Source organism: Halichoeres trimaculatus, unplaced genomic scaffold, assembly GCF_033239565.1.
Source record: "Halichoeres trimaculatus isolate MK-OKI-2021-1 unplaced genomic scaffold, fHalTri1.1 fHalTri1_scaffold_8, whole genome shotgun sequence".
Lineage (NCBI taxonomy): Eukaryota > Metazoa > Chordata > Actinopteri > Labriformes > Labridae > Halichoeres > Halichoeres trimaculatus.
In genome coordinates, this window is record NW_027437186.1 from 14074755 (window position 1) to 14089239 (window position 14485).

Here is a 14485-nt window from a genome sequence, read left to right on the forward strand (position 1 = left end):
GCTGTCTGTCTTTATCATTCAAGCACTAAAGTCGTGTTTAGCACAGCTTTTATTTACTGGTTTGTCTGGGAGGACAAAAACAAGTCATTGTATGTTTTCTGTTAAGGCTTTATTTTTTTCATGATCACGTACATGTACATAATTACCATACAGACTGTGACTTTAACCTCATCAAAGAGTTATTCAACACAGTTTCTCAACCAGAGAGAATTCATAGAGCTGCCAGTAGGAGTATAATTCAGCTGCTGTTTGAACAGGTGCTAAATATAAAAACAACCCTGGGTTTTATCACTTTGGATAAATCTGACACCTGAGACAGACAAATAATGCTTCATTTATTATAGCAGAAAATCAAATTGAGAAGGCAAACAAATGATATTAAGATACTGGCCTGGCTAAACATAATCCTGAGTAACCTGAAACCAACTTGAAAGCTTGTTGAAACCGTCATGTGGTGCGTGCAAGTGTAAATATTTTATTCCAGAAACTTTAAACATGTAAAAGGGTAATCATCTCTTAATGTTTAACAAGTCCTTGATTGGTTTCTGTTGAAGAACTAGACAAATGACAATGTATTGAGGTTCAATAATACATCCCCTTTTTGCATCCTCTTTTTCTTCCTCCTTCCTTTTGTAGCCTTTCACAAGGGACTTTACCCCTGAACTGAGCCACCCAGATTCTCTTGTCCTCTCACATTACTGCTCCTGATAACATGTCTAAAAACAATTAACAGTGGATTATGCTTCTGGGTTTAAGGGCAACCTGTAGAAAAAGAGGTCTGTGCAGATCTTGCCATAGGGGGAGATCTGTCTGCCTCAGCTCAGGGCAGAGAAGTCTGAAATAGTTTTTTTTCTTTTTAAATTTTCCTTTGTCTTTTCCTACTGACAGTGCGTTTGGTAGTTGAGTTTCGCTCCCAGCCTGGTTCCTGCCAAGTGCTTGTTGAAGGCCTCGTCCATCTCTCTGCTCTGTTCCGGTGTGAAGTGGTTTTTCCAGTCCCCAACCTCGCCTGTCCAGAAACAGAGAAAAATGTGGAGGATTTTTCTTCTTCCTGCCTTAGTTCTGTATTTGATTTGGAAAACTTACCACAAGTATGATTCATTCAAGAATGAAAAAAACAAGTTTCTGGGCACCTTTTCTGAAGATTATATTTCCCAGAGAGTGGGGATTAGCAGAGGATGTCTTCATAGCATTGAAGGTGCTCTCCTCAGCTATCTGCTGGACCTGGATCTTGGTCAGGCTGAAGCCAAAGAAAGTGCTGATTTCATTAATTCCCTCACTGAGGTCCTGCAGGGAGAGAAACACGCCAAGTCATTGCCACAGAAATTATCTTGATCCATCATCTAGAAATGGAGCCTTACAAGCTTCTGGACAACAGCCTCTAAAATGCACACAGTATCACATTGCTGAGACCTCAAAAAAAGATTTCACATGCATAAAAAAACATTTATGATCTTTTAAGTTTTTAAAGCCAGAGAAGTTGATCTACCTGTTTTAGATCCTCATAAGTGATAATCTTGACGTTTGGGTCGTCCATTCTCTTCTCCCATGCTAAAACATGCTCAAAGTATGACCCCCAGGCAACTACACAAACAGACAACAGACAGCATTGGTAAACTTAAAAAAAAAACATCTCTTTCCTCGCTTGTTTAAGCATAAAACAAGTCCATCTGTGGTATGAGAATCATATTAAATCACATTTTAGGAATGCCCTGGTGAAATAAAACCAGTGTGTAAAGCACTAACGGTAAAAAGTATCCAACACTTCCACCTGCTGAACTAGCAGTATGCATTGTTTATAAAGCTGAGCTAAGGGACCATAAAAGAGGGGTATTAAGGCTTATATCATCACTGATGCTTTGAAAGGGGCTATACATGAGCTTTCTAGCTTTCCTCTTTTATCAGATTTGTGTCTTTGAGTGCACTTATATCTGACTGATACTGAGTTAATTGGTGTTTCTCTATTTACTGACAGTTCATGGAGTATGGCTAATTGTTTTGGAATAAAAAAAATCCAACCAGCAAGGTTTGGAAAAGAAACAAAAAAATCTCAATCAACAAAGAAAAGTTTTGTCTAACATTCATTGTGCCCTCTAGGAACTATTCACTGGTTGCTGATGTCACCATTTGAGCAAGTCTTGTGTAGTTGGATTTCATGTGACTCATGTGGATTACGCTAACACATTTGAACCTCACAACTTTTTTTCCATTTAGTATTGACATGCGACATTTCAACTTGGCATTTGTTTGTAAACTATATAAAAACACAATACAAACTTTTAAGTCAGATTGTAAAGGGTGATTTATTCAAAATCATAGCCTAAACAAAAAAGTTAATACTAATGACAAAATGTTCGGTAAAAGCTCAAACCTTTTATGGTTCTTCTAGTTCCATTGTCCTATTAAAAATATGACTCAGGCGACTAAACAGTACTTTTTTAGTCATGCAGTGCCTGTAACATGCTACTCTCAATGTCTCATGTTTGGTATTGTGTTGTTTTCTTACCATCTCCACTCATGAAGTCAGAGAAAAAGGAGTCCCATGACTTCACCGAGGGAAGGACTGGGTTGTTGTTGCAGAAATGATAGAAGGAGACCAGAGTGTCTTTTGGGTTTCTGAAGATAACCAGCATCTTAAAAACACACACACAACAAAAAAATACAGCAATCTGATTAGCTGTTCACAGAAAATGATATAAGAGGAAGATTGAAAGCTGGTGGGAAAAAATATTGACCAGAAACAATATTTACCATGGAAACAAAAAATAAAAATCAAACCTTTTGGAGTTACTGATTAGATTCATCTTGTCTTCTTTTGAAATATTAATTCTTTTAGTGTTCTTTTTAAAGACAAAAAAGGTATTTTTTACCTTGAAGAAGATGGCAGCATGCACGTCGAAACATATTAAGGTAAAAATGACCTTTTTTGTCTTTAAAAAGAAAACTAAAAGAATTGAAACCTTTTGGGGATAGCATTAAAAGGGTAAAAACCATGAAATAAATTTATTTCTAAATTGTTACACAAAAAAAAACAAGGCCTCAACATTTTATGGTTCTGATTCTTTAACTGTGATCTATGCTGTACAATGGTTTCACAAGATCTGTTGTCAGTTTGTTTCTTAGTTTGATAAAACAGACTTTTAAACACCTGTCCAGCCATCAAACCAATCATCCATCCTTCTTTTTGTTTATTTTCTTCACAGTCAATGAACAAAATAGTCCCAGTTTGGAACTTACTTTAGGTTTCTTTGTGAAAAAGGAGGCAGGAAAGTTGTCAGGATGGAGGTGAGCACCCAGGAACCTTGGAGAGGGGGCCTCATTCACAGCCTGAGGAAAGAGGAGAGATGTGTGAAATTAACATGACATTTTTTTCATTTTAGATTATATTTTAAAAAAGTTCTTAAACCATTTAGAACAATGTTGCCATTTCTTGTCAAAGAACGCAATGGTGACCAATCTCATCCATGGTCAAGTGTTAGATCGGCCCACATAACTTCCGTAATTTAAAGGTTATGCTTTAAAGACATGATTTAACAATCAATGATTCGGTTTTTATGGGGCTGCATTAGGAGCACTTCATTTTGGTAAGACGGGAATTTCTTCCTTGTTCTAAAAAGAAACAAAACAGAAAGATCAACATGTTGATTTCATCATCACATGACCTTAATCAACTTTTGCAGCCTGAGCCTGTACTTATGATTTGCCTGTTGAGACCTGTAACGAATTTACGATCCATTTCAAAAACAGTGAGCATAATTTCACAAAAATTTAAATTACTCACACTTTTCCTTGAGTCGCTTTTCTTCCTCCAACTGGATGTTTCATGATTTTGACTTTTGAATTTAAATGCATTGATTTATTCAGAGTACAGCAAAGTACTCACAGGCATGAACACTCCAACCCAGCTCTGTATTCTTTATTTAACAGCCTGAGTAAACAGAGCAATGTGTTTCACATCTGACCTCCAACGTTAATGAGCTGTCTGAAGCTCATTTAAAAAATGACATACTGTGTAAACAGAGTGTGTGCTTTATGATCAAACATTTGTTTTAGATTATTGCTTTCAACCAGACTGAAAGAGAGAAAGGGCTAAGCAGCCCCAGAGAAGTCCAATATTGTTCCACCAACAAAAAACACAAAGCCTTTTACATCTGTTTGACGTACGAGGGTCGACAGATACACTCAAAACATCAGTTTGATTGATCAAGTAAGGACACGGTTTGATTTCAGGCAAAAGAAGTAGGTGGAGAAACTATAGTGGTGTAACCCATTGTTCAGTATACACCCAATGTACTGTAAGAAGAGAAGGTTATTATCAGGGATAAGAGAAGAACACACAAAAATCAATCTGTTTTTATCACATGAAACCTCACAAAAGATGTTAAAGCTCCTACAGGAAGGAAACTTGTAGATTCAGAATGATTTTGTTCTGCTCAAAGGTTACGGGCAACTGAATGTAGAAAAAAAGAAATGGACAGTTTTGTTGATGATGGCCTTGTCTGCTTTTGAAAGTCATGTAAAGGCTTTATTGTTTATTTCAGCGTATCTCATAACCAATTTTACATCAGTTATGGTGCTTCAGTTTAAGCTGATTTAAAACTGATGTATCTGAGATTTAAACTGACTTCACTATATTGCACTTTGTTGTATGCACATGTACTTCTCTGTGAAAGATTTTCATTATTTTATGTCTATTCCTAAAGTTCCAAAAGATCCAAATGATCCAGAAAGTGAATAGAAGTGAATCAGCCTCCACAAGATGTCTGAAAAACTACTGAAGTCCATGTGTCTTTTAAATAAGACTTAGATTGTGCATATTCTATATAATAGAAGCATTGAAGTATCACCAGACTAGTCTATAAATTAATATACTTGTTAAAATCATCATAATGGAGTCACAGTTGATCATACAATGTAATGGCTAAATGATCATATACCATCAGTGTTTAAATTGGTGCCCTAAATGCCCTTTTCACTATTCAAGTTTATCCGACACCAGTTACGATCTCCGGGGAAAGAAAGGCTTGTTTTAGGCTAGAGAAATTAGCTGACAGTTAAACAACCAGGCTGACTGTGTAAGCTATCCCCAGGAGAGGAAAAAAGGAGGACTGTTGTCAGAGGAGGCTACACAGATGGAGAGTAATAAAACCAAGGTTGAACAAAAGTCAATCCCAGAGGAGCGTCCAGTGGAGAGAGCTCTTGAAAGATTTCCAAGCTGACAGTTAGTCAGTGCCCTCATGTAGCGCTGAGAGTGGGGGTCTCACGTCACATGAAACTTTGTTTTAAACTTCTCTAATAGCTGCTACACAAGCACTCAGGAGATATAAACAAGTTGTAGTAGTAGTAATAGCACAGCTGACAATAGTCCATATCTACCTTTAAGACCTGTGGGCCCATGAACTCAATCAGTGGTGGCATCTTGGTTTCGGGTTTCACCCCAGTAGCCTCAGCGATGATCTTCCTTATTACCCCAACCATCCAGTTAAAACCTGCACACACACACACACACACACACACACACACACACACACACACACACACACACACACACACACACACACACACACACACACACACACACACACACACACACACACACACACACACACAGAACACAATTTCAACACACTGCTCAGTAAGTGCACTGTTAAACCACAGAGTCCATTCTAAATTATGGCCATCAAGAGAGACATAAAAACACTGGTACGTTAGTTTAGCTTGGCAGTAAAAGTGTGTTTGAAAATTTGTCCCTCAACTTCCACATCCAACAATTTTCATTGACAGCTTTTTACTGTTTCTACTGAATCAGAAACATCCCAAACTTTAAAACTAGAATAGAACTTAAAATCCTTCCTCTGACCTAAGAAGGTGTTAACATAAATGCACCATGCTATCATAAAGAACTCATTGTACCCAGTAACCAGATGAGAACAATGTGCGCTCAGCAAGTAGGTTTGAGCCCTTGGTTATCAGGTTCACCTTTGGAATCATCTACCAGCCAGGATCCAGGAGTGCTAGCCATATTTTTTATAAGCATTGGCTAAAAAGTGTAGGCTTAAAACTTCCTTTCTGATAAAGCTGAGTACTAGCGTTAGTTCCTCTGGATCATTGTTGCAGATGGCCTGCTGCTGTGGACAGTTTTTAATATTATATGTGATTGAAATTTAAGGTAAAAATATATCTGTACAGCTGCTGCTGTTTTGGAAATGTAACCCGACTTTTCTGTTGAGTGACTAAAAACAGGTTTTCAGTCGATAAGGTGCCACCTAGAGCCAGAAAGGTCAGAGAAAACCATCTTGGAAAACAGTACAACACACATTTAAAAGGGAGTTTGGAGGAATGGTACAGGTCAATAACGGCAGCAGATTGTATTTTCAGTGCTGAAGTGGAGGCTGGGCTAATCTTTAATCTACTCTATTTTTTAAAGAGACGCCAGGAAGATATTATCTGCCTGAAACGCTGGTTTAACTGCCTTGAACTTCAAATGGCATGTTCAGTCATTAAAAAAAACAACAACAACAGGCTCCTATTGGCCGTTTGGATGGGTGACATGTTAAGTCACGCCTCTGTAGATAAAAAGCTCTGTTACCCCTATGTGGGTCCTAATCCAGCCCGGCCTTTCAGCCCCCAAGATGTGGGCTAGGTGTGTTTGTAATCAAACATTCCTCAAAAGACGATTAACTTGTCTGTCTTCATGTCATTCCTCCACTGCAGCCAACTGTGTACAAAAGTTAACTCTCTCCCGGAAGGAAAACATGTCACATTGCTCGAGCGCAGCATCGTGACAGGAGCTTTTCACACTGTACAAACCACACCATGAGCAACAGCGCGGTTACAGGGGAAAGAGATTTAAGGAGGTGTTACATGGAGCATCTGAAAACAATAAATAATCACAGCAGACACATTAGTATTGAGTCATGCATGACATTAGCTAGCTTTCCTGCTATGTGTTGAGAGTAAAAAGGTTGTTTCAGCTTTAAAAGTGCAGCGGTTAAATGAGATGACATGATGCTGAAGAAGAGACAAAAATTAAGACAAATTACTGCATAAAGACTTCTTAACCAGGGCAACAGTTCCTCGTGTTTTATGTTGCTGTCAGCTGATGTATTTTATTGTCCAAGAGGTGTTTGTGTCATGAAAAAATGAAAAGACCAGACCCAGTTTTCTGATTTAAGAAATTGCATGTATAGTTTTGTTGTTGAAGGATTAATATAAAACAACTTTTTAGTCAATGCTAATAAAAGTATGGCTAGCACTTAACTTTACTTAGCTTGCTATCCCTTAAAAAGAAATTAGTATGACATTCTCCAGAATATTAAAAGTCTCAAAACCATGCTAAAAACATTTTTTGACATGATTTTCAACTTTTCATCTTAGTGCTTTTTTTTTTTTTTCTTAAAGAACTGGACAAAGCCTTTCTTGGGCAGCTGTGGTGGGTTCACTGAAAACCTTAGGTTAAAAAGCAAACACAGTGTAGTCTGAGACAGGAAGTGAACTGTAAACAGAGCCCAAGTCCCGAGGTGATGAATCTACCGTGAACATACTTGGCTGACGCTTAGGATTTTCTCTCCTCGAAAGAGAACACTGCTCACAAACTTTCTGCCCAAAAAACTCACTTCTTGTAACCAGCTTTAGAAAAGATTTGTAGATCTCAAAGTTATTTACTGCTAAATAAAGATAAGGACAAAGACAACTCATACTTAACTTGGCAGAAACATGCTTTTCTGATTCACATTCTTGAGAGTAATTTTGGGAAACCCTTTTTTCTTTTTTTTCTTTTTTAAATCGTGGTTCAGAACCTCAGGCGAGGAACAACTCAATCCTGGTAATCATTTTGCTATCTCCTCCAGAGGAACACCCTCAGTAATCATCTTTTCTTTAAATCATTGAGAGAAACATCCTTGATGCTTCTCGGTGGCTGGATCTCAAGTCATAGGCATCTATTTATCCTGAAATGAACCAAGTCAGACACATAGTTTCCTTTTTTCTGTCTCTCCTTGTTACGTCTGTGGGTTCCCACCAAAGTGGAGATTGGGAACAAAAGAGGCTGCAGTTGAATCCCCAGCTGCCCTATCCTTTAAGTTGTCTTCAAGTAAAACACTCATCCAATGATGGAAAGATGAGGTTGTGGATTTGATTATCATTTTTCATTTAACCAATTGGTTTCTAGAGTCTCAGTTATTCTTTTTTAATAAGGTGCATGTGCTGAGGGGGGGATTTATATTTGTGGCTGAATCTTACTCCATATTATCATTTTCAGCAGAATAAGACACCATTATTTCTCTATAAGTTAATTCCAATGTGAAAAACTTTTGGCTGTTTATGGCTGTTTGTATATTGTTATAAATCTAATGACTCTTTTTTTTTTAGTTTCTGATTTGTGATGCTATCCTTCTTGGGTGAAGGTTTGATTCTGATTGCTAAATGACAGCATGTCAGAGTCAATCATTTCTCAATATATCACACCTCGGCTACTGAAACAGGTTTTATTTCACCTGATCACAACCACATAAAATTATATAATTATATAATTACATCCAGTAGATGTAATTTCAGTCGGTCCATTGAAATGTCAACAAGCCAGTTTAACCTGCTGGCAAAAGGCTGTTGGAAACTATACAACAAAAAGGAAAAACAAAACCAAACCAAAGGAGACAGAGATGATCTCTGAACCTAGCTTGGTGTTAGCTGTGAATGCTTAAAGAGTGTTCAGGCGCAAATAAAGGAAAAAAGTGAAACTCAGAAAATGAAATGATTCACATTCAAGCAATTCGCCTCCCATAGTGAGGTGCAGTTTTGAGTAAAAAGCAGGATATGTCCAGTGAGCAGACTCACTGTCTCTGGACTCCAGAAGAGGGGGCAGCTCCTTTGCAGACAACTTCTTTATTTCCAGATTGAGAAATAAAGGAAAACACATACAGTTTGTATAGATTTAACAGCAAAAACTAAAAACACTTGATGCTGGACATAACCATTTGAAGGATGTTTTTTTTTTTTTTTTTTTGTTTTGTTTGCTGCATTTTTAACATCTGTTTGTCAAGTCTGATCAGATAAAAGTGGAAGTGAAACTTGACTTAAGGTCAAAGGTCACAGTAGATGACAAGATGTACTATTAAGAGAGATGCATGTTGTTTGAAACATGTTCCTCTAATGCACAACAGCTTCAGTTCATCCTGAAATTCTGCAGCTGGTCAAAAACTACTCACCACATTTAGGATACGCCACCAGCACAAGGTCATCTTCTCTGGCCTCCATGTCCTCCAGAGCTTTAAGATGCTCCTCTGGGCACATGAGACATGGGTATAAAACCCCCTTATATCTGTACAACTTATCCTCATCCTTTATGTCCTTGGCCATCTGCAGCTTGGACTGTGCACGAGTTAAGAAGTCGTCAGAGCTCATCCTGCTTCAGTGATGTGAAGCTGCACAAATAAGAAACTTAAAGAGACAAATACAGCTTCTAAAAAAATATGCGCGGACAAGCAAAGGCAATGTGGCTGTAAAAACAGATAAGCTGCTTTCTGTGCAACAGAGCGTTCGTCCACTGCTGCACAGCAAGTGAATGAGAGGGAGAAAGGGTGTGTGTTTGTGTGTGTAGTAATGGTAAAAGGGGGAGGTGCCTGGTGTCTCCTCCTCCTGTTGCTTTACACACACACACATACACACAAAGTCATGATGTGATGGTGGAGGTGTGTCTGCTGATGCCTGTGCAATGTTCACCAGATGGTAGGAACAGGGTGAAAGACAGACTGCAGACCTTTTTCACACACGTATACACATCAATATCATGTGCATTGCTTCACAGCTCAGAGTTAGTCGCCTACTTGCCCAAAAAATCCCAAAGAGGGTGAAAAAAAAGTTCAGCTAGAAGTTAAAAAAGGGAGGAAACCTCTGGAGAGGATCATATTCAGAGACCAATACCACTTCCCTAAGTGTTTTGCGGATGTAATGGAAACCTTTCAAAAATGAAGCGACATAAATCTTAATTTACAGCTCTGAAGGAAACCAGACAAGGAGGGAGGATATACATTAATTTGAAGGACTATCAGTTAAATTCTCATAAGCTCCTGCCCTGCAATTGACTTGTGTGAGGTTGTTCTCAGAAAAGACACTTAGTCTCTCTCAGAGCCTCAGAGACATGCCAAGGCTTCAAGACCAAACCCTAAATGATCATTTAATGTGTTTCATAACAACATAGTCGTGTGTAATCTGTGATCTCAGGGTGCTTTTACATGTTTAACACATGACACTCTCGTCTGTGGCAGGCTCCATGCAAGCTTGTCAGACCTGGTTTTGTGCCCCATGGTTGTTTCCCGGATGGTCGTCTGGAGGCCTTAACAGTATCCCTTCATTTTAGCCACAGCTTGTTACTTTCTTCAGTGGTGAGTGCTTTGATTACCTTCATATGTGCCTGCTCTCTGACTCAGACCTCCTTCAGGAGTCTGGTGAAACTGGATGATTAGCCTATGTAACCTCCCTTGATTGCACATACAAAATGAAGTCCAGGATTACCCCATTGCTTCAGTTGCAAGATTGGAGTTTTGTAGCTTTTCTGTGGTATGTTTCATTCAAGGCATTCTCTATAAAGACCAATATTTGGTGAGACAACATGCTGCTAGAAGTAGGACCGTAGAGGTCAAAATCCTCTAGTTGGTAGTGTTATCAGCAAGGCAGTGGGACCCAAAAAGCTAGGTTAGGAGGGGCTCATGCTGGATATTCCCAACTCCATCCTGTCTGAGGTTCCATTGTAGCCGTAAAACAAAGATGTCAGCACATAATCACAGAAATCACATACAAACATTTGGGATAATAAGACTATGAGCTGGGAGTGGAATAAGACAGGGTTGAAGTCTCTTTCTGGGAAGTTTTAATTGCTCACACAGACCAAAGCCCCCCTCTGCCTTGTGGCCCACTGTATCCCAGCTGGGAGGGGAGGGTTTTGCCTCCAGTACTGTACAACAGCTGGAGTCCATTTCCTCCCTGGTACTGTCGTTTGAGCTGCATATCTTACCATGAGATATTGATAGCCAGTCAGTGCTGTGATCTACCGTCTTCATTTGGTTCCGTTGTTGTTTTGCACACTGTATCAAGCATCTGAGTATCCAGAAAGTGAAAATTATTATTATTATTATTATTATTATTATTATTATTATTATTATTATTATTATTATTATTATTATTATAACTAAGACAAAATACTGGAGCAGAAATGGGCCAGTTTGGTGTTTTAATGAAAAAAGATTGCTTGCCCCCCATATTTTCATTAATATTGATAACCTTTACTCTATTTTTGTGATTTTTAGACATAAGTTGAATTTTTTAAATTATTATCATCATTATTATTATTATTATTATTATTATTATTATTATTATTATTATTATTATTATTATTATTATTATTATTATTATTCCATTTTTTGTGCCAGCTCAAATGTAGCATGAATAAAAAGTATTTCACTATAGACATAAAACATTTAAGTTTAAAATAGGCCATTGAGTGATCAAGTCACAAATTTATAGGTTTGTGCTTTTAGTATAATGGAAATACATAGTTTAATGTTGAAATATGCATTCAAAGTGCACATTTGCACCCTTGCAGCAGTCTCAGATGAATTTATTTATTAAATAATCTAGATTTAGCAGCAAATTCAATGAGAACCCAATGTCTACCTGATATTCTTACCCAGTGCAAAGGGTACATTTTAACTTTTTTCCACCAAAAGTTGTGGCGAGCAAAATGAGCCTGTGCCCATGTTTCTACAAGTGATGAGCACTACAGTGCTCATTACTGTTGAATTAATCTAAGAAATGGATTATTAAATGATGTATGACCCTGCTCTTGAGCAACATTTGCTACTGCTACTAATGGATCCACAACATCCAGACTTTTCTAGATACAGCATTTACAGTAAGTTTTCAGGTTAAAGCTAGTGTTATGAAACTGTTTTATTGGTTGTCTGCACAAGCTCTCGCAGCTCTTTGTGACATATTTGGGAATTATTGCTTTAATGCAGAATGCAGCAGATGTGCACTTTTATAAGCTGTCAAACAAAATTGGTGCTTTTGTTGCCTCCAGCTGACCACACACAGCTAACAGTGATGATAGCGTACTGAAACTGTAATAATATCTATTCATCCTTTTATTAATCGATAAAACCAGTTACCAGATCTTTATGTGAAAAACTGAGACTTGTCAATTGTTATAACTCTGGATGAGGAATAAATCTGGAGGTCATTTCTGAGTTTCACTGAAGAGCAAATGCATTTTCGTTTGTGTCATCAGAATTAATTTCACTTCCTCTTACTTGAAGTGTGGACACCAGTTTCTAACTGTGTCAGGAAATGACACACTTAAAGACTTCTATCCACTGAGTATACTGAAAACAGATGTTCACAGGCTTGGTTATGTATCTTCATTTTTTGTAGTTTCACTGCAACAACTGCGTCTAAGCTTTAGGAAAAAAAAGTTTTATTAAACTTAATGTGATCCAAATCCACCTTAAGTCCAGAAAGATCAAGATATCTATATATAAAAAAAATGATGCCCGAATTGTTTTCTAGGGGTACAAAGATCTGCCAATGGAGTTTTTAAAAAAGGACTTGTTTTTAGTTTTTTGAGCATTAGAATTTATTCGTATTCCAAGGAGTTTGACAAGAACTGTGATTAAACTGTTTTGGTAAACATTTTAAAAACTGTAAGCCCTTAACAGCTTGCTGCATGTCATTTATCTCCCAATCACTGTTACCTTTATTTCCTGACTCTTACTCTTGTCTGTCCTCCCAATTACTGACATAAAAGCCCATCCTTGACTTTGTGTTTTATTGACATGAGTGTTACAGTGCTGGAAAACACTATGATAGTGTGACTCCAGTAAAAACACAGGAAAGCTGAGCTCCTGTTATGGCGCTTTACAGGAAGACACAAATAAAACAATCAAAAATAAATGTTCACTAATAGTAACTACCATTGACACCTTAACATAGCACCAGCATAACATCCACATCCAGGTTATACTACAGCAGTTGCTAAGATTGTTTGTGCTGTTGACATTACAAAGTCAACATGTATATCAAATTGCATGGGTTAATGGAAAAACTCATTTAGTTAATGTAACGTAAACTAGCTAGCATGAAAAGCTGCCCAATAGAATAAAGATCATGGACAATGGACGTGGTCATTGATTGGAAATGTAAATACAAACAGTTGTGAAAACTTTCATTCAGAGTACCTATGTAAACTCAGATAATGAATCTTTTACTGACAACAGCACACATTACCTGCAGCTGGACAGCTGTCGTTTGTTAACTCTCAGTTTTATTAACGGACCCTCCCAGTAACTGAACATAATAAGGGGGTCATTAATACTAAAGACATACAAATACTGTGAAAGAGACCAGTTGTAACCTTCCAAAAAGACAGACAAGCCAATAAATTAAACTCAGTGGGCCTTCCTACATTTAGATTAACTTGTATTGTGTTTCCAGTCATATCAACCACCCAGCTGCAGTCAGCCTTTTCTTACCTCTAATAGTTTGCCCATATATAAACAAGTGATAACTATTTTAATCATTGCAACATGGACCTGGACATTTTGAAACAAAATTAAAAATGTGTGACACAAAATCAAGTAATAAATCTTTTTTTTTTTTTTTTTACTTAGTATGCTTAATGAATAAAATCTATATAGGCCCAAAACAAAACAAGGAAACCAAAAATTCCCCTTTTAGGTGCTGAAAAAAGATCTTCACTCAAATGGGCTCCACCAGTGGGCCAAAGCAGTTAAGGTGAAAAGAAAAACAACTCACATTTAGCAGAGTGTAACCCTCAGGGTGTAAAATTCTGGTTACTCAGCATGTTTAAACTTGAGCCTTTGGTCTGGTATTCACGTCAGCAGCTTAACTTTCACCTCAAGCTAACCCTGTGAATCAAAGTTAAGGAATATTCACAGGAAGAACTTTGTCCAAACTTCAAAGCACTCATGGCACAGTTAACTGAATCTGTTAAAAATTTGGAAGCAGTTGAAAGTTCAGAAATAAATGTGAAAAATTTCTAAATCTATCATTTAAACACATTCATTATCTGAGTCCTAACCTTAAAATGAATTGTCTGACAACTTGTCGGAGCTAGCTGAGAGCTTAAAAGTGCCTGTGGAACTGCATCAGGAAGTATTTGTGTGTATGTATGCCTGAATCCCACCATCTGGAAACATATAAATCTTATCAGACCGATCCAGACATTTCTAACTGCACACAAACAGCTGCTCTCATTCATCACTCAGTTTACAGCCTGACTGCTACACATATAAACATGACTATCCAACAAATCCATACAATGCCTTGCATCCATTGAGTCAGAAGTTACTGGCATATGTGTTAACTGCATTTTCCCTCCCAGATGTACACATATGTGCTGTATAGATACCAGCACTGGGTTTGCAAGGGCTCAGATTGCACAGGGGTATTTATCATGAGATATTACAAATGTGAC

The 14485-nt window shown here is 37.7% G+C and overlaps 1 protein-coding gene across 1 annotated transcript; it reads right to left on the minus strand.

The window, feature by feature from the left end:
• Window positions 1-223: 223 nt before the first annotated feature.
• Window positions 224-9533, minus strand: sult6b1 (sulfotransferase family, cytosolic, 6b, member 1). Its single transcript, XM_074676182.1, has 7 exons — window positions 9204-9533; window positions 5374-5486; window positions 3235-3324; window positions 2504-2630; window positions 1487-1581; window positions 1131-1284; window positions 224-1006 (listed from the first exon to the last, which is right to left on the minus strand). Exons 1-7 carry the CDS (start codon window positions 9397-9399, stop codon window positions 879-881), a joined length of 903 nt encoding a protein of 300 aa, XP_074532283.1. The 5' UTR covers window positions 9400-9533; the 3' UTR covers window positions 224-878.
• Between the last annotated feature and the right edge of the window lie 4952 nt (window positions 9534-14485).